Source organism: Sphaeramia orbicularis, chromosome 11 (genome assembly GCF_902148855.1).
Source record: "Sphaeramia orbicularis chromosome 11, fSphaOr1.1, whole genome shotgun sequence".
In the NCBI taxonomy this organism is placed as follows: Eukaryota; Metazoa; Chordata; class Actinopteri; order Kurtiformes; family Apogonidae; genus Sphaeramia; species Sphaeramia orbicularis.
The window spans coordinates 19,969,048-19,994,951 of record NC_043967.1 but is presented as its reverse complement, the minus strand read 5'-3'; the positions used below and the strand labels follow the sequence as shown (position 1 = coordinate 19,994,951).

The following is a 25,904-nucleotide window of genomic DNA, read 5'->3' as shown; positions in this document are numbered from 1 at the left end:
ACTTTCTGTAATCAGTGTATAGCAGTTTATGGAGTTTAAGTAAAAAAACTTTTACCACCTCAATAATTTTGAAATAAATAGTTATACGTATTTTTTATATTTATTTTTTATTTTTGTGGTCCAGCAATCAAGCATTTACTTCTGCCAACATTAGCAGGTGAGCTAATAGCAGCTAACGTTAGCATGTTGCTTTGTATTGGAAAACTCTATTGGGGAAAAAAAAAAAAAAAAAAAAAGGAAAACTCAATAATCTTCTTAGCAACATATTTTATATGAGATAGCCAATCCTTATTCTAAGAAGGAAAAAAAAAGTTTATAGGCACTAAGACTACTTTTTTAAAACCTAGAAATAGCTGTAAATAACTTTCATAGCTACTGGTGATGAAAAACACCTGTATTTTTTTTTTTTGTATTTTTGTATTGTTATTTATTTATTTTAGAAATCAGGTGTCTGGAATGGTTCAGGTGGTGAAAAGGCCTTCTCTACTTGATAAATATTTGTGGCTTTTGACTCCTGATCTGTAATGAGTCTCCAAGCCCACGTCGAGACATTACAGGTGACATCACCAGGGTTACATTTCTCATTTCGAGCCACAGGAGACATTTTACAGCTGTTTTTATAGACTGATTTTGACATGTTAAACCTGTGGAGTTCCCCTTTGCTGGTTAAAGCGGTCTAACCATTACCATTCAGGAATTAGTCTGTAACAGTATCCACGTCTATAAAATGAACATCTGAACAGTCTTTTTTGGAGGCCCGGGCAGTTTTCACTAATGTCTTGTTTTCTCGTTTTAAATGCAAATGCTCTTCTGTAACTGTAGATGTTGAAATGAATGTTTTAATCATTTGAAAACCAAGCATCTTCATCTTTCTCCCTTTCGTTTGCGTTTCCTACAGCCATTGAAACACAGAGCACCAGTTCTGAGGAGCTCGTCCCCAGTCCGCCGTCTCCACCACCCCCTCCCAGAGTCTACAAGCCCTGCTTCGTCTGCCAGGACAAGTCCTCTGGATACCACTATGGGGTCAGCGCCTGTGAGGGCTGCAAGGTATGAATGACAAGCTGTGTTTATCCTCTCTGATGCTGAGACAAAGGCTATTTGTTGTTTTCAGTTTGTGGTAACAGGTTTTAATTAGCTTTCTGAAATGGAGCAGCAACATCGAACTAAGAGGGGTTTTTTGTTGTTTTTTTTTTTTTCTTCTGTCTGGTTGGGTAGTTTCTCTGTGGGCTTATTGTAGATGCATAATGATCTGGTAAATTAGTTGCTACAATGAAACAGCATCTGCAAAGTTCCAAATTCATGAGTAGTTTAACCCTTTGTAGGTCACTCATATAAATATGAAACTCAAAATTTCAACCTGTGTGTTATTGGAGGACATTACAAGTGTTTCTTACTTTTGTGAAATTTTTAGATTTTTTTATTGTTATGTAGGAAATCAAGGTGAATGAAGTTACCACATTTGGGTCCTTACCCGTAAGTGGCAATAAATAAATAAATAAATAAATAAATATCCATGAATTATATATATATATATGTATATATGTGTGTGTGTGTGTGTGTGTGTGTGTGTGTGTATATATATATATATATATATATATATATATATATATATATATATATATATATATATATATGTATAATTTTGTTGTGGTTGTAAAATGTTGAAAACATCATGAAAAAAATACTGGAAATACAAATATTACAGTCAAATAGCATTCACACAATGTCTTTCAGTGTTTTACACCTTAATAAAATACACTATAGACATATTTATGAGGCAGTTGCTTAGTGTTAAGTGCAAGATGTGGATATGGTTGGAGTTTAACACAGAAAAAAAAAAATTCTCTGAGTTCTTTGAATTATGTGTTTTTTTTTAACATTAGAACATCACTTTTAGAACATTACACCAACATAAGTGCTGATCCAGACCCCTGTCCACATCCACATTATCCCTTTGAACATCATTCCTTACATTAGTACCATTACTTCATGGTACCTAACAAAGCAGGTACACTCACTGTTCATGCAGAGGTGGACCTTACAGACCCTGTAGACCACATTGGACCTGAGATTGTTGACTCGCTGTCCTCACTGGAACTGTTGCTGTCACTGTCTTGTATGTGGAAATTACCAAAAATAGCCACTTGCCCAGTAAACGGTTAACATGCATTCTATTTACAGATGACATGTCACCAATTGTCCCTAAACTGATTCCTGTTAGTGTTTTGCTGTTATATATGATGTTTTTGGATTCATATTATTGCTGCATTAATGCGTAGGTAGCATTTATCACTGCACATGTTGAATTTTGTGGTAATGTTAACAACTGTGCTGTTCTATCAGCACCAACACACCATACTCTATATAATCATCACATGTTTGTAGCACTGCTGTCCCATGAGAACCATTGATCTCTTAAAGGTCAACTTTTCACAAGCTCTAAAAAACAGGCCTGGTTTTAGCTGTGACAACACATTTTCCATAGAATCCAAACCAGCTTAGTGGAACATTTTTTTTCTAAACACAAGAAGGACCACTTGATCCTTCAGTTTATCACAAAATCAACACATTTGGAGACACATGTTTCTCACTGGACAAGGAAAGGAACTTACTAAAGTGGTCAGACAAGAGCAGTGGAGTCAGCAGCTGAGATATAGTTGAGCAGAAAAGTACCTCAAATTTAAGACAGTTACAGATTATAGACCCTTTTCTCTTCATCCTATGTCCACCACACCGAATAACCTATTCCACCTAAAACCCTTAACCCATAAAGACCCAAGCAGCCACTGGCAACCAAAACCATCTACTGAGCTAAACTGTTTAATACCTGTTGATTCACTAATCCTATCAATACATGTAAATAATTGGTGTAAAATACAGTTTGTCATCTTTTCATGGTCATCAGATATGACCCATTTGAATGTTCAGAGGCTCTGTAGTTACCATGGAAACACCGTCATCTTCTACAACATTCATTCACCAGTAAAACCCATGGAGTTGGATCAATGGCAGTGGATGGAGACGCTTGTTTTTTGCTCAGTTAATGATATATTTTACTGAAAAAGTCACTTTTTCTTCAGTTTTTTCTGTTCATGATATAATAACCTTTGAATTTACTTTGAGCTTTTATGAACATCTACATGATCAGTGAATTGGATATAGGAAAATACATGATTTACACTCAAAATAAAGAGGATAATATTACAGTGAATGGTGATAAATTACTTAAAAAAGGTTAAATAAAGAGAATAATTCATTTGGGATCTGCCACAGAAGTAGCACAGGGTCTTTATGGGTTAAAACTTACTCTAAAGATGTGGATTTGTGTTTCTGTCACCAATTATTGTGAAGTTACCTGGGGTAGAACAGATGTGATTTAGACATCAATACTGTTCTATTATCAGAGTGTGTACGAAAATGAAGAAGAGGAATGAAGAGTGAGTGGAAATGCCAAATCTGAAGTTACTGCCTTCAAAACTTGGTCAGAAACGCCCATCAAATATGACAAATTTAAGTGAAAATATGCTTTCAGTGTTGGATCAGGAAGACCCGGATCATGCTGACAGATACTGTCATGCAGCATGGGTGTGATTTTATTTTTCTTTAGAGGAATAGCTGCCCTTATTTCAGTGAAAATGACAAAAATGTCCAAAGGTGTCCCAGCAGTGAGGAATCCTTATCTTAAAATATAAAATCAGGATCCTGACATGCTTTGAAATAAGGTAGAGCCCGCCTTTTTATGTCGAAATGTGTTGACGATTTGGAGTTATAAGTGTGGACAGAGAGATATTCACACATGCAGACTGACAGAGGCCTTTGTAACACCCTTGTGGGGGTAAAAGGAGCACTTACATTCCAAAGCTCCTAGTGAAGATTCATGTGTGTGTATGTGAGTGATTGGAGGAAGTGACCCTTTACGTATCTTCTCTGCTGTTCTTAAATGCTCTACTTTTAGAAATTCCTTCCAACATCTGTCCTGCCAACACTTGTCTGTCTTATCCCACTTACAGCAGCTGTTGCCTAGCAACATCACACACCCGCATGCACATAGATGTACACATGTACATAAACAATATTTAGCAGTCTGCGAACTGGCTACAAAATATGCATTTTAAAGTGTTTTAGGGCCCACTTTATATGTAAACAAGCTGAAAATAAAAAGTAATGCTATGTGTTATGTTGGGAATAATAATGGATTATGGTAATGTCTTCAGAGTTGCACATGCATTCCCTCCACACAGCCTGCATAATTTCTTCCCAGGCGATGCTGCTTTCTCCCATGCAGCCAGGCTGTGGTGTAACGGCCCGCCTCTGTAATTGAAGCGGTGGTATGCCAGGAATCCTTTGGAGTTTTTGGCCCAGGGGGAGGTGGTGATCAGCTCACTCACTAGGCTTTGGGTCAAACTAAGTTCTCCGTGCGGACTCCCATGTTGTTCATGTTCCAATATAAGCCTCATCGTAAAAAGGCCTGTCATGACCTCTGACCTCTGTGCTCTTGCCTGCAGTTAAGTGAGGCCCACTATAAAAAAGATGGAATTTATCTGCTCTGTTTGTAAAATAAATAGAGCAGTGAGCGCTGTGGTAGATAAGTGAAGAATCATCGCTGTATCATTGGATCACAATGCTCTGGGGCTGAGCAGTGTGAGCGCAGATTGTGCTTCGCTAATGACAGATGTGGATGTGAATGCAGTGAAATCACAGTCGGGGGATACAGACAATGTGGCCGAGTTTCATCCCATCCCATCCATCCATCCGCCTGATCGTGCTGATGTAAAAATAGTTCAGTTCACGGCAGAATGGCCTTGATTTTTGTGACATCCTGACTCAAGAGGATTAAGCGGCGGATTATAGTTTTTCTCCTGTGTTGCATTTCTGTCTCCATGGTGAAGGCATTGTTGTCAGTGGTGCGAGGGGCAAGCCCCTTCTATTGGAGGGATGCAACCAAGCATGCTCTACAGCTGTAGGCTTTTAGCCAGCAAGAAGAGCCTTTTACTGCCCAGTGAATGTGCCAATTAGAGCCACAAATAGACTCAAAGACGGACCGAGGGAGAGTGTCTGAGTGTTGTAAGCTCCGTAAACGGGTGTAAGACGCACTCAGGAAAGACAATTCATACACGTTAACATGCAGGCAGGATTAAATAAATGCATTTTCCATATAGGGTTACTAGCAACTCTGTAAATAATTAGTAATGTTTTAGCAGAGTGTCCAAACATTTTCTGTTTTTTGCACGTCACATAGGAATCATGTGATTATTTCTGTGTAAATGGGACAAATGTAGAATACAGACTTCCCACAGAAATGGTCAGTGATGTTTACCGTCGTTAACGCAGAAGACATATATTACACGACTTTAACTGGATGCCTTTTACTGCTTATTCTGATAAATATCCATAGTTGAACACTAAGAAACCGGGTAAAAAATGAAAGCTGCACTATTTGGTGGAAAAGTTATTTTGTAATTACTGTGGATAATGTTGTGATCATGATTTTTTATTTGATCAAGGTCTTTTTTATTTTCAATTTTCAACTACACAACAAGAAACATACAACTTGAACATGAAACACTTGTACCCAGTTCCTATCCTCCCACCCACCCCACCCCACTCACCTACTGGTCCTTCGTTAAGTTTATGTACAGCCAGACATAATATACTTATGTACAGAAATATATAAACCCCCTTCAAACACATACATACACAATGTGATCATGATTTTACAAACTTGGTTCTTATGGGAAATTCATATTAATAATGTAGACATGTCAGGTCAAACATACAAACTCAACTAGGATAAAACATTTAATTAACTACAAGCACTCGGAGAGCGCAGACCTCCGCCAAGGCTGATCAATGGGCCCCCCTGTGGGCCCCCCCACCCCCGATCACCCCCAAAAGTTAATCATTTCTTCCTTATCCCATTTCCAACAAACCCTGAAAATTTCATCAAAATCTGTCCATAACTTTTTGAGTTATGTTGTACACTAACGGACAGACAAACAAACAAACCCTGGCAAAAACATAACCTCCTTGGCGGAGGTAAATATAAGAACATCTTTCATTTTGCATGTTTTACTCTGATCTGTGTCATTTAATCCAAAACATCCCCATATGACACACATTATCTGTATTAAGTCTTTTTTTTCCTCCATTTTTTAAAAAATATTCAATTTTGACATCAAAATTTCTAAAAGCTGTCTGTTTCATTCAGCTATGTTGTTTGTTGCAATGTTATGACTTTGGTGCTTAAAGGGTTAAATTACTCTTACTATGATATAATTGCACAGGCAGATATTATGGTTGGAATTTGATTAATTGTGCAGCCTCATAAAAATATAATGACACAAACACTGCAGAGTTTCAGTGTAATTAATGCTAACAAGTTAAGATTGATACAAGTTAATCATATCTTACCTTAGATTCCGACTCTTGAACCTGAATTATGTTTGAAATAATAGTTGATTTTGGAAAACTACACCTGATATGTTAAAGCAAATAATATCCAACCAGTAAAAGTGATGAAACTATGACATCCTTTTTTCCTACCAATGCAAACTCTTGTGTTCGTTCCGAGCTTGTATGACTTCAGAGCGTTTCCACAGGCTATAGAGACCCTATATAGAGCCACATCATCGTGTCACTATATATATCTGTAGACATGATTGCTTTACCAGCAGCACAAGTCCCAACTTCAAGTACAAAAACAACAACAGTGAACTGCAACATCTCTACAGTGCTGCTTACATTTCAGATCCAGGTTGATGCGTATGTTTTTCTTGTTTTCTTGGATTAGCGGAGTCGACCAGAGTCCTGCTCCAGGTCAGATCCCTGTAGGCACCTGTTAGATAACACTGGTCTAGAAATTCTTTTTTAGAAATGATCTGCTTCATAGATTAAATGTGCTAAATCTTACATATTTTAATAAGAATTGGAAAACAAATGACAAAAGTGCTGGTTTGCTGATGTTTTCAAAGTATATGATAAAGTGTTATTGCATATAGTCACTGAAAAAAATTATTGTACCATCAAAAGTCATCAAAACCAATGAAGTACAAACTCCTGTGTGTATCATGTGACTAAAACAGACAGAAAAGAAAACATGGAATGCCTAAAAGCACTGTTTTTGTCAGTACAATGGCATAGCTATTGATGTACGAATTTCAGTGATTTTGGTTGTTATCAAGAAAACATGGAAAATTGCAAGATATCCACTCTTGAATTAAACTCTTATGAGCTATTTTTTGTTCTTATCATTATATTTGTCCAAACAAATGTACCTTTAGTTGTACCCGGCATTAAAATGAACAAGAAATTGAAGAAAACAAGGGGTGGTCTAATAATTTTTTCAGCAACTGTATATATTGTACATTTATACAGTAGATTTATAAATCTTACACAAGATAGAACCTGTAAAGTGAATGTATTGTCATGTGCAAACAATAGTCGCTTTTCCATTGACCCTCAAATTGCGCAAAAATAACTTGTGCATAAAAATTTACCTAATGGAAAAACAACAATTTCGCCAAAAGTCTCATTTTTCGATTAAAAGTTTTTGCGCTGGCAAGAGGTGGTTTTTCAGGCATAGCGCAAACAGTATATCACGCAAAACTGCAATGGAAAGACCTTTCTTCGCAACTAGAGACAGGTGAATTTAAAAAACGGATGTTGACGTACGTTACAACAAGTGAAGAAGAAGAAAAAACACATCGCGGACACACCATGAAACCCAATCATTTTTTAATTTAGTAGGAGATAGAGGGGTAATATATAATAACAATGATATATTTGTAAATCAACACCATATTTACGTTCGTCGCCATGTTTATGGAATGACTTCTCGTGTCATCTCGCAATAATAAATAAACAAATCATTGCATTTGTGATTTAATGGAAAAGCCGACATTACGCACTTCTGTTTTTTCAACATTTAGTAAATATCTGTAAAGTTTCGTGCAGATGTCCAATGGAAAAGTGACTAGTGTTATGAAGTAGATCTGGTAGCTCTGAGACAAATATTCCTTTTGAGTTAAACACATTTTCTCGTTAATTCTCGAATTTTACATTTTGACCTAAGACTGCATCTTGGAAATTTCATCCAACCAGCATTTTTGACTGGATTTTTCTTTATCAGTGACTCACATGTGGCAAAATTTCACTACTTTTATTCTGAAACCATTTTACTTGTAGACCAGTGTAACCTGCAAAAAAGTTGTATACGGGGTAAAAAAATAAGTGTATGTTAATTCATGGGTATGGGTAGGGTTAAATGAATTCAAAGACAGAAATGGCAAATCTAAGGATGTGTTTTTGTGATGAATTCAGTTAAATTGAAGTGAATTTAGGTTTTATGTTGGTGTGGGAGACATGCTAAAATGGAACTAATTGGGCACATATTGTAATATTTTAAGATATATCTTTTAGTATGACTGGATTTGGGGCTCAAAAGGCAAAATATGCTGCAAAAAAAGGTGTCTAAAAAGATAAAAACACTAAATCTGGGTTAAAAGGTACCCAAGACAAATGAAATTATCTGTCCATAAAGCAAGATAATTTGACAATTTGACAAGACTCTTGAATTAAGATTGCAAATCTAGAAATAAGCATGTCTACAGATGTATGAACACTTAAAATAAGACTCTTAAAATGAGATAAACTATCTAAAACTTCTAAATCTACGTTTTTGTTTTTGTTTTTTTTATTTTGGTAAGAACTAAATTACTTGTGTACATGATGAATCAAGGATTGACAGGGATATTCTGTACTGTAACCTCAAGAACAATTAAACACCAACATAATGTAGCAATAGGGGCTTAATGTTGCATTCAAGTGCACCTTGTAAAGTCTGAAATCTCATTCATTTTATGCATGAAAACATGGATGCTTTCGGATTTGATGGAACATTCAAATGCATGTTGGGAATTCAGAAATTTCTGGTGAAATAGCCCCAAACACTGTACAAAACTGCAAACTTTGTCTTTTTTCTCCTTCGTTTCCTTTATCTAAATACTTGGGCTTGTATCTGTCATTACACTGCTGCTGCTTTCTCACTCCCACTTATCAGCTCAACTCACTTTGACTCAGCACAGCATTTTCTGCCTTTCCATTACATGAAAACAGGGACCACCAGATACTGTTTCTACTATCAGCATCCACAAGGGTCCAAGTGAGCTAACGAGATACTGAAGGTCGACAAAACACCACATATTTGGTGTCTAAACAACTAAAACATACAGTGTTGCCTCACTCGTACCTACAGTCGTTCTGTAGATGACATCACATTATTTTTTACATTGCATTGCTATGACAACCAGCCATGCTGAGGGGGTCCAGCAGAGGAAATGTAGCACGTTCATAGTAATCGAGTAAATTCAAGGCTAATTCAGCAACAACAAATTTGAATAAAGTTTAGCCAATGAACCATCTTTATTGAATATTAAGGTATTATTAAAATACCCTCCCAACTGGCAGCGTTATCAAATTATATATTGTAATTTCCAGTATATAAGCCGCTATTTTATTCCACACGCTGTGCACCCGTGGCTCAAAAATGATTTAATGATTAATTTAAGTTTTCCGGGCTAATGATCGATCTGGCTGTTGAAGAAGGAAACAGAGCTGCTGCACATAAGCTTGGCATCAATGACTGGATGGTGAGACGTTGGAGACGAGGTGGGTGCGACTTATAGTCAGGTGCAGCCAGTAGTCCAGAAAGTACGGTATTGTGGTTAATATCCATACTAGGGTGGTCCAAAAAAATTTTTTTTTAAGATTCTCTGGATTAGAACCTTGCATTTGGTTCCATATCTGGCCAAATTATGTCGGTCCAAATTTTATGCAAATTAATTATTATTTAGAGGTTGCACAAGACACATGAAGGTTGCTCTATGTACTATAACATAACTAGCCAAATGAATAAGGCATGTTAGAATAATTTGTAATTTTATTCTCAAAATCAAACTGCAATTCGAATAAAACTGTTACTTAGAAAGTCCAGCAACCACTGTTGCTTTATTGAAATTATAAAAAAATGTTCCTGTGTTCTTTGACAACTTGGAGCAAGTACTGTTTCTGATCTTCATTTTTTGTTCAGCTACAGTTGAAGTCTTGAATAAGCTTCACCCCTCTTTCAGCAACATCATTAACAACTTTTCTGGAATGCACAGTTTTAGCAGCCTTCTGAAAGTCTGCATCATCAGCCCAGTCTTCTGGAGGAATTCTGAAGAATGTTTGTGGCAGATCCAAAGTTTCAAAGAAACGCATGGTGCTGGTGGTGACAACATCACTGATCTGCTTCCCTTCATAATCTGCTTTATTAAGGGCATCCCAACGCTTTAGTGGAACCTCTGAATTCATTTTCCATCATGTTGTGAACCATCACCTGCTTCTGCTCTGGTGTCACACTGGAGTCCAAGAATGCCAGGCCACCCAATTCTTCACTCAAGTACCAAAGATATCGGCGGCCTTACTTAATACATATATTGCTAGATGAAACACTAAAACCTTGGTTTTGATAGTACTGCTGCTTCTGTTACAGGTCAGCTTGGCTATGCTGAAAATGCAAAATTAGTCAATTTCCAGGAAACTTCCAGCAACTTGTGCAACCTCTAAAACATCTCTTTTTTCTCCCAAATTTTTTCCTAAATCATCTTTTGAATGCCAAAACCTAATGCAGGGTTCTAATTGAGGTTATCTGAAACTTTATTTATTACCATAATTGTTGGACCACCCTAATCCATACTGATCAATATGTATGCCATAAAAACATGTTTGACACAGTGATTGATTCTGCAAAAATGTTTATAACGATTTTGCTTAATATTGTGAAAATGCTGAATTCAAGATTTAGTGATCAGTTACTTTTAGTTGGATACTTATCCATCCAGATTTATTATTTTATTTTATTTTATTTTATTTTATTCTTGAATTTTATCTCTTTTTTATCCTTAAATCATTTTCTGAAACCACTCGACTATCTTGCTGTCATGGAAGTTAAACTGAACAAGCACCACTTGGCTCGTGTTTGTTAAGGGATTCACTACTTTGACATGTACATTTCAACAGTTACTCTTCAAGATAAAGATAATTAATTTCCAACAGTCAGTTGTTTTTTTTTTTACATGGGTTGATATCAACTGATTAATCGGCTGTCGGCCTCTTTAATTAATGGTTTTATCCTTTCAGCTCTGACTTAACTCACCACCCACGGTAAAAACAGTCTTATCTGGTCAGAGCACTTTTAGCTGTGTTTGATTCCAGCACCGGTTTGTTACTGCAGTTCCTACCCTCTGCAGATTGTCTGTATGGATAGAGCTGATTTGAATTGTTAAAACAAGGTGCCGGCATATGGACCTCCAGAAGCACATGCATATATGCAACACATGACAGTTTCATCTGTGTCGACCCAAAGTCAAGGAATCCTTTAAAGTCAGGGCAGCCTTCACACTCTGTCACCCCTACACTTCCTGCTCAGTGGACAACTTTAACACTGTCCTTCAACTAACAAAAAAAAAAAAAAACACTCTACAAACCAGCCCTGGTTACTGTGGGACCCTTTTAAAGATGCCTGGACCAGTGTGATTCACTCTCTGTAACCCTATCTGAACATGATGGACTGGGCTTACTGTTAACTGTAACTGAGCCTGTCAGCTGGTCATACCAAAAAGGAACGCATAAAGAAAAAGCTAAACATGAGCATCAGTCTGGGCTTCAGATTTAAGCTCAATTCTCCACGCATGAGGAAGTTGTTGCTATTAGATTTCTTTCCCTGTTAACTTTTGCATTTCGGGATCATTTCCTGCAGTTAGTGTTTCACCTTGAGTTGAATGTACTGCAGTTCTCACAGAAGATGAAGGAATAAACATGTATAAAAATAAAACAGAAGCATTTCTTTTCCAAAACAGCCTTGGTCATATAAACAGTTTTACACTTTAACTCAGTGTTTTTCAACCTTGGGGTCGGGACCCCACGTGGGGTTGCCTGGAATTCAAATGGAGTCACATGAAATTTCTAGTAATTGATAAAAAAAAAAAAAAAAAAAAAAAAACCTTACAAAAAAACTTACTAGTAAAAAATATATGGTGAGTTGAGAGAGACAATCCCCATACATACACAATACATGACAAACTGTGAAGCTGAAACTGAAGCACTGTGCTACTGTTTATCTTTCAAATGTTCATTGTGGTCAGTTTCAGACGCTGCAGCTCTTTCATAATTCATAGTTTGAGTTATTGTTTATTCAGTATTAATTGTCAGCCTTGTAAATCCAAGCTGGACTGACTGTACATATCCTGACCAAGGAAAATAAAATTCTCCCTTTGTGCAGTAATCTACACCTGGCTTTTCTGCCTCCGTCCATAATAATATACATTATATAGACTAAATGTCATCTAAAATTAACGTTTATTTGCAACATAGTATAGCAAACTGTTACATGATCAAAAACAAATTAATTTTGTAAAAAAAAAAAAAAAAAAAAGGCTCCGTTTTAAATGTCTGGGGTCGCCAGAAATTTATGATGTTAAAATGGGGTCACGAGGCAAAAAAGGTTGGGAACCACTGCCTTAAATACTCAAAGACTCTTCTGCAAAAGTACATGAATGGATCTCATGTCAAAGATTTGACCTAGAACTCCAGAAAACTTATAACAGCGATATGACCAGACCTGACCTGCAGCACTTCAATCACATGTTAAATAAACAATTTTTATCAGATTTAATACAACTACAGTGGAATCAATTAATATTTTATCCACTAAAAATACATTAATTCAGCATGGCACAGTGTGATTGAGTCAAATTTAAGGTGAGTTATATCCCTTTGCAGCAAAAAGTACAGTATTATAAAGTGTATTTTTGTTTCACTTCATTGTTACTGCTGGGATCAAATTAGAAACACCCAAAAGCCCCTAATATACCATGTGATCACACAAATTACTGTATTTTATGCTTTGAAGACTTGTAACCTGCATTGTGGGGCACTTTCACCATATTGTTATGCTACTGACATTATTTACATTGTTCATATTGATTGGGGGCAACACGGTGGTGCAGTGGATAGCACTCGTGCCTCACAGCAAGAAGGTCCTGGGTTCAATTCCAACATGGGGGGGGGGCTATCTGTGTGGAGTTATCATGTTCTCCCCGTGTCTGCGTGGGTTCTCTCCAGATACTCCGGCTTCCTCCCACCATCCAAAGACATGCACTGATAGGTTAATCGCTTAATCTAAATTGCCCATAGGTGTAAATGTGAGAGTGATTGTTTGTCAGAACTGCGATGAACTGGTGACATGTCCAGGGTGTACCCCGCCTACGCCCATAAGTAGCTGGGATAGGCTCCAGCGACCCCTGTGACCCCAGTGAGGATAAAACGGGTTCAGAAAATGAATGAATGACATATTGATTTGGTGTTTAAGGGATGTTTTAGTTGTTTTGTTTGCATACATTAGGGTATTTTAAGATATAGCATCTCTTTGATTGTGTGTTAGGGCCTACATTGTGCCTTTTTGAAGCCAAAAACCACCAACTGAAATTCTGCTAAGTGTCTGCATAATGACTATAAAGAATTCCAACGTCTTATGTCCCAACATTACCTGTCACTCACCATTTCAACCACCTGAAATACAGAGCACTTCTCTAGACATCAGCTGGAATGATTACAGTTATGATCTTATGCTGAGGAGAAAAATTAACAATGCAGAAAATGATATATGATGTTGAAAATGTAAGCTACAAAGGTCACATTATATATAAATAATCCTGAAAAATAGAGGCCAAAACTGTATAGCTCAAATATGTGAATGTCTGGGAGTTGTACCTGTTAGAGCTCTCTTTTGTCATATACCCACCCAGTACGTGCTTCTAGCCATTCTCACACTTAAAAGAAAATTCACACGGCTGTGAACAATGCTGTCTAAACCCTCACTGCTCATATAACAAGGTCATGTATGCACTGACAGGAACAGTGTCCCTGAGGCAAGTAATGCTAATGCTAGCAGCTACTTCCTCATGGTAACTAAAGCCTTGAACTGTTTTCATTCACGGATGCTTTGACATTTTTTTAAAAAGTATCAAATATGAATGAAAAACACACCTGAAAAGTAAAGTGAATATTACCGTAGAATGTAGAAGCTTTGGTGGTTTTTTGACAGTAGCTGTTACAGATATAGGTCTGCTGCTTCACATTAAAATGTAAGTTGTAGATATTAATAAAGACATTTGATGAAGTGTGTAACTGTGGTGCTTTCGGAGAGATTTTTTCAGTCCATAATTGGGGGTGTAAGAAAATATCAGTTCTGCAATATATTGCGATATTTCATGTCACGATACTGTAATGAGATAAAAAAGTACTGTATCAATATTTTTAGGTATTTATTCAAATGCAGATATGGCGGAGGTTCATTGTTGTTTTTTTGTTTTCTTTTTTGTTTAGACTTTATTCATTATTATTTAATGCTGTTTTATTAAATAATGGTTATTTGTAAAGTAAAAGCACTTTTTATTGTCTGAGAGTGGCAGATTTTAGTTCCTTTGGAAACTAGGAGAATTAGAAAGATTTTGTGGTGTAGTATTAAATCCTGTTCTGATCAAATAAAAATGTGTGTAGTATTTGTACATATTTCTGGTGTAATTCAATTCTTCCAGAAAATAACCTCAAAAAAAAAGAAACAAACAAAAAATTGCTTTTTTTTTAACATTATCATGATATATCGTGATATATTGTATTGTGATCCTAGTATTTTGATTTGTATTGTATCGCCAATACACACCCCTATTCATAATAGTGGGGAGTAGCTCTATTTCTGTGTGGGCCCAATATTAATGCAAAATAGTGAAAAATTATCCCCATAAACTACTAAACATGGTACATTTTGTGATGTTTACTTCTGTTGAGCATGTAAAATAGGTCCTGTGTATTTATGATTTTAGCGTTCAAAGCACAGAGTGTAACTAATTAGTAGAAGGAGGAACCATGATGCCACCCTTTGGTTTCTGAAATGCTGTTCTGAGGTCAGTAGTTTTTGATTTTGGTCACTGACATGTTGGCATTTTTAGCACCAGAAGTGACCATATTTGAGCAAACTAGTCACCACTAAAACAGGAACCTAAGGGATCAGAAATGAACTAATTGCAAACACAAATAAAATGGATGAGTCTTAAGTGAGTCCTAAAAATAACAACAACAACAAAAAAAAAGAAACCTTTGTATTTTTAGTTAATTTAAGTTCAGTGTAAGTCTGTGAGAGCCAGTATGGCTTTTCGGTAGTACAACTTTATAAAACTACCTAGGGATGGTTAAAGTATCTTTAAGATTTTACCGATATTACTATTGTTGTATATCCAGTGCCTTAAAGGTTTTCTTTTTCTTTTTTTTTAACTTGTCTTGTCCAGCATCATAACAGCAGAATGGTGGTCCGGCTGCCTTTTGGTGCTGAGGAAAGTATTTGAGGCTCTCAATATTCTGCTGTCTTTATTTTGAGTTTTGTTGAATCACATTTTGATGCCGGACCTGACATGAAGGAACAAGGGGAAGGAGAAGAAAGGGGGGAGAGAGAAGGGGGGAGAAAAAGGAAGAAGGTGGCAAAGACCCTCAGAAGAACATATCAACAATACTAACAATAACAACCATGGTGATGATTAGAATGGTAATAATAACTAGAACCAGAACTGAGTAAACTAGAAAGAAGAAAAAAAAAAAAATTCCAATAAAGTAAAATAGAATAAATAAGACCTATTAAATTAACAATACAAGAAAAGAAAACATGAACAGAATATCATAAACAATGACAGCACAAATAATACCAGCAACATAGCCACAGAGCATCAGTTGTTCACATTAATCTCTCGCGACAGAGTGACTGCACCCGAGTAAAGCAAAGAGAAAAAGGCAAAGAGACTGAGGTTTTCTTATCCATTCTTTTTTTAGGTTAGGGTTAGTGTACAGTTTAGCTTTCTTTTTTTTACGGTTCTACCTGTAGTGTATATTGCTAATATAAATAATATTCTTTATTATGGAAGTGTAAAAGCATTGTTTTGAACTAATCACCGTCACAGATTTTTATGTTTTGAGTTATAGTATTATGAAACAAATATATATATAATTGTATACTGCAGCAGAAATGTCCTCCATTCAACATTTGTACGGATAAAACTGGGCTGTCAGTATCTTATCTATGAACAACAGACCTGATGATGCTCTGACCAGTAATATCACAGATGTCTTAATAAGAAACACAGCTGCTGAGAAAAATTAGCCAAACAACTTTTTTACTATCTTTTCTCCAGTATCGTTATCAAAATGCTAACATCTGATCTTATTGATACTCAGTCTCTAATAATTTGGCCTGTTTAGTACAGGGGGTCAGTACCTATCTGTAATACTGCATCTCTGATTTCATTTTGGACATGAAGCCCTTGCCCCTTGGCCTGAAGTAAAACTTATGAAAACAAAGGATTCACTAGTAATTGAACTGATTACAAATCTACACAGTGGAGTCTTTGCAGACAAAAAAAAAAAAAACACAAAAAACCCCTGAAAATATGCACCTTTCAGCATACAGAATACCAAATACTATGCCACACAAGCACTAAATTGTCCAACTGTGTCTGAATAACACTGTGATGTGCATTTACATTTACAATAGTGCATTTGAATGCCTTTTTTTCCTTGTGATACCAACTCCAACTTAACTTCAATTTTAATTAATTTTATTCACTAGACTACAATCAGACAAAAAATAATTTGTGTACAGTTGAGTATGAGTAGACATGCTAAAAACATACTAGTTATTTAGTTTCTTTTTACTAAGTGTATGCAGAACAGTTAAGAAAATGACGTCTAAAAGTTGTTTTGCATAAGCCCTGAAATGTCCAGAAAGGGAGACAGCTTAAATCTGTACGCATGTCGCTGGTGCTGACAGCCCTTTGGGGACCAAGACAAAACTTTGTGCACCGAGCGCTCCTCCCCCTCTCGCTTTTACTTGTTCGGGTCCTGAGGTGGTGACACAACAGGATTAGTTTGATGGAACTGGTTTGACAAGCGGGAGACCATAACCTCTGTGAATAAAACACAATTCAGAATACTCACATTGAGATGAAGAAAAAAAAAAAGAAAACCCACATACTCCTCTTTCTGAAAACCGGCACTCTGGGACCTTGTTGTTCCATCTCAATGGGGATGGAGGAACAATCTCGCCTACATCACTGATTTCTTAATAAACTACCATTTTTAGGTTGGTACACTTACTGCAGGGGACAGGGGATGCTAACATGTGGCCCCTCATATTATTATTAAAACACATGTATTTATGGAGTTGTGTTAAATTAATCCTAGACCCAAATATTTGTAATCATAAGACCATTTTGATCAAATTTGTGTCAGTAATAATGATAGACTTGGATATTTTTACACTATATCCATTAATCTAACAGCCTATGACACGGGGTTGACTCTGTTTGAGTAAATCTTATAGGTGAACTGGCACACTGACAGATACATTTTTACTCATGTACATACAAGTAGAAAGTGTGTAAAAAACCTGTGGTACGTTTGGGTCTGATTCACTGGAACGCTAATTCTGTCCTGTAGCTGTCTGAGTATGACACTGTAACAAGGACTTAATGGTGTGTTCGAGTGCACCTTGTAAATTCTGAAGTCTGCATCATTTTGTACATCAAAATATGTGAACATTAGTCACTTTTCCATTGACCCTCACATTGCACAAATATAACTTGAAATATAACTATCCTTCTTACTATGCTTGTGTTTCACCTTTCTGCACGAGACATAAAATGGATCAGATGTCTCATCCCACACATTTCAGTTATCATAATATTTTAAAATGTTGAATTATGCCTTTAAATGTTACTTTTATTTTAGTTTAAAGTGTGTATTCATAGTACCATATGTTATAGATTAAATACGCAGTGAAAGCACCAATAATAGACTCCCTACACTGCAATAATAACTGTTCACAAAACATTTAAGATGCCAGCTCTACGTGTGGGTAAGTGTGGCTGTAGTTGTGCAGGCTTTTGCACATATAGGTGATTTCAGAATAATATAATCTAAAATTAGAAAGCACTTAAAAGCATGGACACAATACCTCTGTCAGGGCTACTAATAAATACATGTAGTATGTTACATAATACATTTGATTTCTGTTTAGACCTACATCAGAAAGGACATCAGTTTTACCCTGATATTGCTATCCTGGATTATACAGCAGCCAAGACAGTTAATCTAAAATGTCATAAGCATTTATTTATATGCATTAATGATTTATTCTATGATCCATGGGCTGTTTTCACTACATTTAAGTGAAAATTGTTGGCAATCCTCCTGACTAAAAAGCAAAACACAAGCAAGACCAAAAATATAAGCCCCTATGGTGTAAGAAGTGTAAATCAGGTAACAAAATTGCATATTTATATTTCTGTTTTTGCAGTTTTTAATCTGCTGTGTCAGTGTGAATCACCCCCAGGTTGAGCACAATTCTTTACTTTTTTGTCTCCAGGGATTTTAGGTTCTCATTGGTGGTGTTGAAACCTTCAGCCGTCCTGTTTATTTCTCTGTACTGTACATTAACCCTTTCATGCATAGTGGTCACTACAGTGGACAGCTATTCTACAGCTGTTCTCTTGTATATTCATGGGTTTTGTTGTTTTAGTTCCATATCAGCCAACACAGTGGATGCTCATGCATCATCTCATACACTGAAATTCATACCATTATTCTAACTTTACTGTTCTTGATAAAGCTGATCTGCAGTAACATGTTTAAGTGTAAAGCAATTGCTTCTTATTGTTATTAGACTGTAATTAACAACAAAAAGGTTTTCTTTTGCACATTATCTCCGTGAAATGTGTAAGGACTAGTATTAGAGCAATGTTTGCCTGGAATTCAAATGGGGTCGCCTGAAATTTCTAGTAATTGATAAAAAATCAAAATAAAAAAAAACTTACTAATAAAAAATATACGGTGAGTATAGAGAGACGATCACGATACATACTGTACTTTCTGGACTGTAAGCCGCACCCACCCTGTTTCCAGCGTCTCACCATCGATTCATTGACGGCAAGCTTATGCGTAGCAGCTCTATTTCCTTCTTTGACAGCCGGATCGATCATTAGCCCATAAAATATAAATTAGCCTCATCATTTTTGAGTCACAGGTTCACAGCATGTGGAAAAAAGTACCAGCTTATAGACCTTAAATTATGGTAAAAGACATGACAAACTCTGAAGCTGAAACTGAAGCACTGTGGTACTGTTTATCTTTCAAATGTTCATTGTGGTCAGTTTCAGATGCTACAGCTCTTTCATAATTCATAGTTTGAGTTCTTGTTTGTTCAGTATTAATTGTCAGCCTTGTAAATCCAAGCTGGACTGACTGTACATATCCTGACCAAGGAAAATAAAATTCTCACTTTGTGCAGTAATCTACACCTGGCTTTTCTGCCTCCATCCATAATAATATACATTATGTAGACTAAATATAATCTAAAATTAATGCTTATTTGCAACATAGAATAGCAAACTATTACATGATCAAAAACAAATTAATTTTAGCAAAAAAAAAAAAAAGTCTCAGTTTTGAATTTCTGGGGTCGCCAGAAATGTGTGATGTTAAAATGGGGTCACAAGCCAAAAAAAGTTGGGAACCACTGTATTAGAGTATGTTAAAATGTGAGAAAACATTGGATTAGCAGCATTAAAAATATATTTATTTCATAGTTTTCACACATTATATCACTAAATACGTGTTTCTTTGCTTCAGAAATTAAACACATAGTGTCCAACTGAGTGGACATTTTTGCAACTTCATGAAAAATAGGTTCATTAAAAAAAAAAAAAAATCAATCACATTGTTTTTTTCTTGCCTAAAGAGAAATAAAAATACTCAGGAAAAAAAAAAAAAAAATCTTGATTAAGGTTCTCATAATTAATGTATGAAAGGATTAAAGTGCGTGGTCCAGCAGCACCATCCCCAGATCTCCAGAGCCTCCTCCTCCCTTGTCCTTTTCATATCTTTATTTACTCCCTGCTGTCCGCTGTTGTTGCAGGACGGTGATGATGAAGAGCCCAGTTGAGCTGACAGTTTACTGCAGAGATAGAAAGCAAAAAGACGACATGGATCTGCTGGGGCCTTTCTGTGCCTGCGTTCTGCCTGTCATGATAATCTATACAGCTCCCCCCGCTGCTAACACACAGTCCATAATGTGATTTGTCAACGTTGTACAACATAAAAGAAGCGTGAGCGCTAATAGAGAGAGAAAAATCAAATGCAGAGGGTCAGCGCTGCTCGAAGCTCGCAGAGATGTGACGCAAAATGGATCTGATGTGGAATCCACCGCTCCACTGGTGGAGTTAAAACACATGGCTGTTGGTGTGGTTGTGTATTTAGACGGAGCACAGGCTGTTAGGAATGTGTGAGTGAAGTATGTGAAGTGTCCTTTCACATATTAACTGTGGAAGGTGATGGTTTTTGTTTTATGTTTGACAGCAGAATTAGGCCAGGCTTGTCCAAACAGGGTTTACCAGCTGTGAATCATGGAATTTTAGAGCTTTAGTTCAGTCTGGAGTTTATCATTAAAGGTACCCTGAGCACTTTTATTTGCTTTTCTAACATAGAAAGTAGATTAGAAAAGTGATGTAGTACTATATAATGTTGCACAAGAAGTAAACTATAGTGCAATAGCAATAACATGCAGATTTGCTCATATTTGGTTGTAAACTCTTATGTTTTGTTATACTACTTTCTAGTCTTGTATAAAGCAAGGTTAATATTATGAACGACAGCTAATGAAATGATGAAAACTAGAATTTAAAAAACATTTTCATTAATTGAAATAAATAAAAACTATAATTAAAAGAAAAAAATATAACTAACTGAAACTATATTGTGTGCTTACAAAACTAACTAAAACGTTTACAAATTATGAATAAAATTCCCTCCGTTCTTTGTTCTTGTCAGTGTCAGATTGATATGAAATCAATTTATTTAGCTCGCAGCAGTTTTAGCTGGCTTCTCGTCCCCACTCTACCTGCAACATGGAGACTAAAGTTGGGATAAAGCAGCAGAGTCCTGTATGAGATTTCTTTGAATTCAATGGCGAGGAACATAAAAGATATGAAAAAACTAAAACTAAACTAAAACTAAGCATTTAGAAAAAAAAAAAGGAAACTAATAAAAACTAGCAAGCCTGCTGTAAAAACTAATTAAAACAAACTGAATTAGAGGAAAAAAAAGTTAAAACTAAATAAAACTAAACTATGATGAAAAATCCAAAACTATTATAACCTTGGTATAAAGTACTGGAAAGTTACAGTTGAGTAGAAGTACAGGTACTCTACCAAAAAATTACTTTGGTAGAAGTTCAAGTCACCAGCTGAAATACTACTCAAGTTAAAGTATTTAAGTATCTAGTATTTACTCTACTTAAGTGTATCAAGTAATCTACAATTAAATGTACTCAAGTAATGAAAGTAAAAGCACAAGTAAATGTTAATAACCAAAGACAGTCCGAATTTGAATATTATAAAGTTTATCCAGGATTTTAAAACATGGTAAAGTCAAAAACAAGAAGTCAAAATATCGAAAGTGATGCAAAAACCTAAATATTAGTAAACTACTGCTGTTATTAGAGATGTCAGAATTAAACAAGAAAAGCACTCGAAGAGCGCAGACCTCCGCCAAGGCAGATCAGTCCCCCCCCCCCGATCACCACCAAAATGTAATCATTTGTTCCTTGTGCCAGTATCAACATTTCCAGAAAATTTCATCCAAATCTGTCCATAACTTTTTGAGTTATCTTGCTAACAAATAAACACACAAAGCAAAGTGATCACAATACCTCCTTGCGGGGGTAAAAAAAAAAAAAAAGCTTATATGGCACCTCAAAACATCTAGCCTACATTACACTTCATGAGCAAGGAATTCAAAGTCTAAACCACTGATGTAAAACCAACCTGTTTATGGCAGAGCTTTATTCAACTCTCCCTCACATCAACAGAGATCCGACAGGTTGAGTATGTGGACCGTCATTTGCACTTTCAGGCAAAATGACAAATCATTTCCTGACTCTGTTGAAACTTCGTGAAAACACCAAATTACTTTTCATTTATTTTTTGTCAGGCATAGTATATGCCTGATTTTTTATCTTCATGTGTGGGGTCTGTAACAGATAAAAAATCTCTTCAGATTTAGAAAATGCTAATGTGTGTACCCCGCTTAAGCAGGAAAAACGCTGTATCTAAAACCCTTATGTTGCTTTCAAACTGCAATAACACACATAGTTGCAATGCTACAGACATGAGTCTATCCATAGAGATTTAGCAATACAGATTACACATCATTGTGTAATCTTGCATGGTTTCACATTATCAGGATTCCAGCTGCCTTGTAAGCAGAAGTGAGTGGGACAACATGACAACATGGCTGCGTAGTGTTAAAAAAACAGCTCAACTCACTCAACTTGGATTGAAGCTCAGCATATCATTATAAAACTCGACGTCCTGCAATAGCGGATTTTAACCGTATCATTTTAAGGTTTGACTAAACTCTGCCTGCGTTTTGGTTCTTTTGTGAGAAAAGAAATTAAAGCTTATGTAACTTCCAAGAACCAAATCCTGGTGTTCCAACTGACAACCCTGCATCCAATTCACTTAACGACAGACTAGCTGATATAACATTACATATGTTGTTGACATTCTAAGTGATGACTCCTGGACTCGCAATAAAGGAAGTCAAGCACCCACAGAGGAAAGACTCAAAAAATCCACTGCTAGAACTATTTATAGACTTTTAAACAGATTTCAGACTTTTAAAACAGATTTTTAAAATAGTTTTTAAAATGCACTGTTATTTTGCATGTGTCCTGGAATAAAGAGATCTATCTATCTATCTATCTATCTATCTATCTATCTATCTATCTATCTATCTATCTATCTATCTATCTATCTATCTATCTATCTATCTATCTATCTATCTATCTATCTATCTATCTATCTATGTTTTGCCTCATCTGTTAAACTACAGTTGCTGCATCAAACAGAAGAGATGGAGGCAACTAAACAAGTTTAACTTTGTCTGTATCATGTGCAAGTGTGTGCATTTCATTTAGGACAACTTGGCAACCCACCCTCCAGTTTCATAAGGACAAGGAAATAAAAATTATTTTGAATGGCTCTAGGGTGTAACTTGATGTACAGCCTCACGACACTTATTTTAGGGTGTACATACACACTCGTTTGACCTGTTTGTTCCAACCAGGAAGTGAGCATATTTACACAAAAATTAAGTAATTACAGTAAAGACTTTCTGCAATAAAAATCATGAACCAAGGACAAGTATTAAATCAGAATAGTTCAAACATTTAATGAGAGAAAAAGCTTGTTGTGCTTGAGAAACCCAATCAATTAGGCTGTTAAAAATAGGATTCTACGGGGTTAATTTTCAAGGTTTTCTACCTAATGTTTTTCCATGGTTGTCATGGTATCCCCTTAAATGTTCCAAGCCATTTAGGAGGCTGTTTACATCTAATGACAGGTCAGTCATCTCCATGACAACTGAGCCAAGACCAATGAGATGTGGTTGAAAGTATAAGAGCTAAAATACATAGATATTAAGTTAAGATTTATTGACTTGTGCTCAGCTATAAGGGGACACAAACATATACTATATGAAGATACAAATCCTGTATTTGCTGGCTTTGCGAATCCTAACATGTGACTGGTGGATCACATGTATCCATGGATTACAGCATCAAATGCCTTTCTAGGTTTTGCTTATAGTTTCAAATTGTGGACTCTTTCATGGAACTTGATATTGGTATTTTCTCTCGATTAAAAGGGATTAGAAACAGAGTCGGCTGAATCATTGTCAGGCTTACAGTTCAGTTAGCACCTGGTGGTGGAGCTGATGGTGTAGTAGAGTCATATGCAACACTAATGAGGGTTTACAAAGATACACCGACCACAGTTTTCACAGTTTCACAGACTGTAACAACTAAAATCCTTATTAGCTGGAAAGGCAGCTCTAGATGAAGTAGGAAAACACCAAGTTATGTAATAGTGGTCATTTTTATTGTTAAATATCTAAAAATGAACAAATTAATGTACATTCTCCCAAAACAAATAGCTCTGGAACTTTTGTGATGTATTTACATTATGGGAAACCTCTTAAAGCTGCAGTACTTGATAGATTTTTGGCATCACTGGACAAATATTCTGAAACTACTTTTGAGCAAAGTGGAAGTCAAGTGATGTGACAGTCATCAAGTTCATCTAGACTCTGTTTTCAGGCTAGAGAACATTTACCCTGTGTTAAGTTTTGGTGTTTTGTAAAAAAAGTCTGTAGATCTGTATTATGGTATGATCAAGTTTTCTTCTTCAAACAAAAACTCAGACAGTTATTTTGACAGTCATAATAAAACGAGGGATGTCCCAATCCGATCTAAAGATTGGTATTGGCTGCTGATCTGGCATTTTTTAGAAGATCAGATCAGATTTAGTCATGAGCTTGGGCCGATCTGGGCCTGGTTCTAGGTGGGGGCAATGCCCTCTAAAGCAAACGTCCTGCCCCCTGAAATGAAAGTTTCTGAAGGTAGGGAAAAGGAAAATGAGCTGCACAACAGCAGGAGACTTAAGGCTCCCACAGGGTCAGGTGTACTGTGCGCATACTGTGAGCGGCGTGGACTCCACGTGCGCTGTCCGCAGACATTTGAGGTTTCATAGTTGAATGTACCAATTTCACATTTAAAACAGGTCAATGTGAAGACTTCCCGCTGAGCAGTCTATTGTATGACACTTGCAGCCCATATGGTCGCAAAAATTGAGCTTTGCACGCACGTGTCTGGCACAGATCCTCTATGAGTCCGCACTGAGTCCACCTTGAGTATGTGCGGATGTCCACGGAGTCAAGTACTCTGTGGGGACTATAAGTTTCACTTTCAGTTTGTACGGTTGTATGGTCTGCGTGTACTCATTGTGAGGTACGTACGGCATGGAACGCACCCCCGTATAATCCTTGGATGGATCTTTCCATAGACGCACTATAGCAGGGGTGGCAAACATGCAAAACCAGCCTGCCAAAGGTTCTAATTTGACCCACAGTATGAATTTGTAAAGTGCAAAAATTATACTAAAAATATTAAGAGTCAAAGGTGTCATACTTGTTTTAATTCAGGGTCCACATTCAGCCCAGATGTGATCTCAAGAAAAATTATAGCATAATGACCTATAAATAATGACTCAAAATGTAAAGAAAAATTTCATTGTAAAAAGGATCAGTATTGGATTGGTATTAGCAAAACCAAAACCAATCATAGAAAAAACTGAATCGTATTGGAAGCAAAAAAATCCAGATCAGGACATCACTAATTAATACTGTGTTTTATAGTCTTCACTTTTCTGATAGTTGACATTATAGCTCTGTTAGCTTAGTTCTGTTTTTAGGCAGAAAACAGCCACAGTAAAACCACAAATCACCTCTGTTTTCTGAACAGTTTGTGTTGTCAATAGCTGCACTAAAGATCTGTTTAGAAACAGGACTGTGACTGTTTAGTCTGAGTCCTGGATCAACAAACAGTGAACTTACCAAAGATAATAACATCCCATAATAACTTTATACCTTCATAATCAAACTCACCTGTGTAGAGCTGAGTCCAGTGGAGAAAACAATAACAGTTCCTCTAGATTTGATCACTTTGTCCGTTTCTTTGACTCTAAAAGCTGTTTTTTAATGGTTCTCATCCCATATTGTCACTTTCTGACTCTTTGGTCAAAGGCTTCGTGGGGTTAGCTTTCTTCACCCAGACAGACCTGCAGAGTGGCTCGCTACTCCCTCTAGTGGTCACATAAATCCGCCGGACAAGTGGTGTAAATAAATGCACTTTATATCTCTGTAATCCA

The 25,904-nt window shown here is 36.4% G+C and overlaps 1 protein-coding gene across 1 annotated transcript in view; it reads left to right on the top strand.

The window, feature by feature from the left end:
* Positions 1–25,904, top strand: part of LOC115428563 (retinoic acid receptor beta) — a 133,825-nt gene that overhangs the window by 19,597 nt on the left and 88,324 nt on the right. Inside the window, exon 2 of the mRNA XM_030147676.1 lies at positions 899–1,047. Within this exon, the coding sequence (XP_030003536.1) occupies positions 899–1,047 (149 nt within the window). The remainder of the gene's footprint in view (positions 1–898; positions 1,048–25,904) is intronic.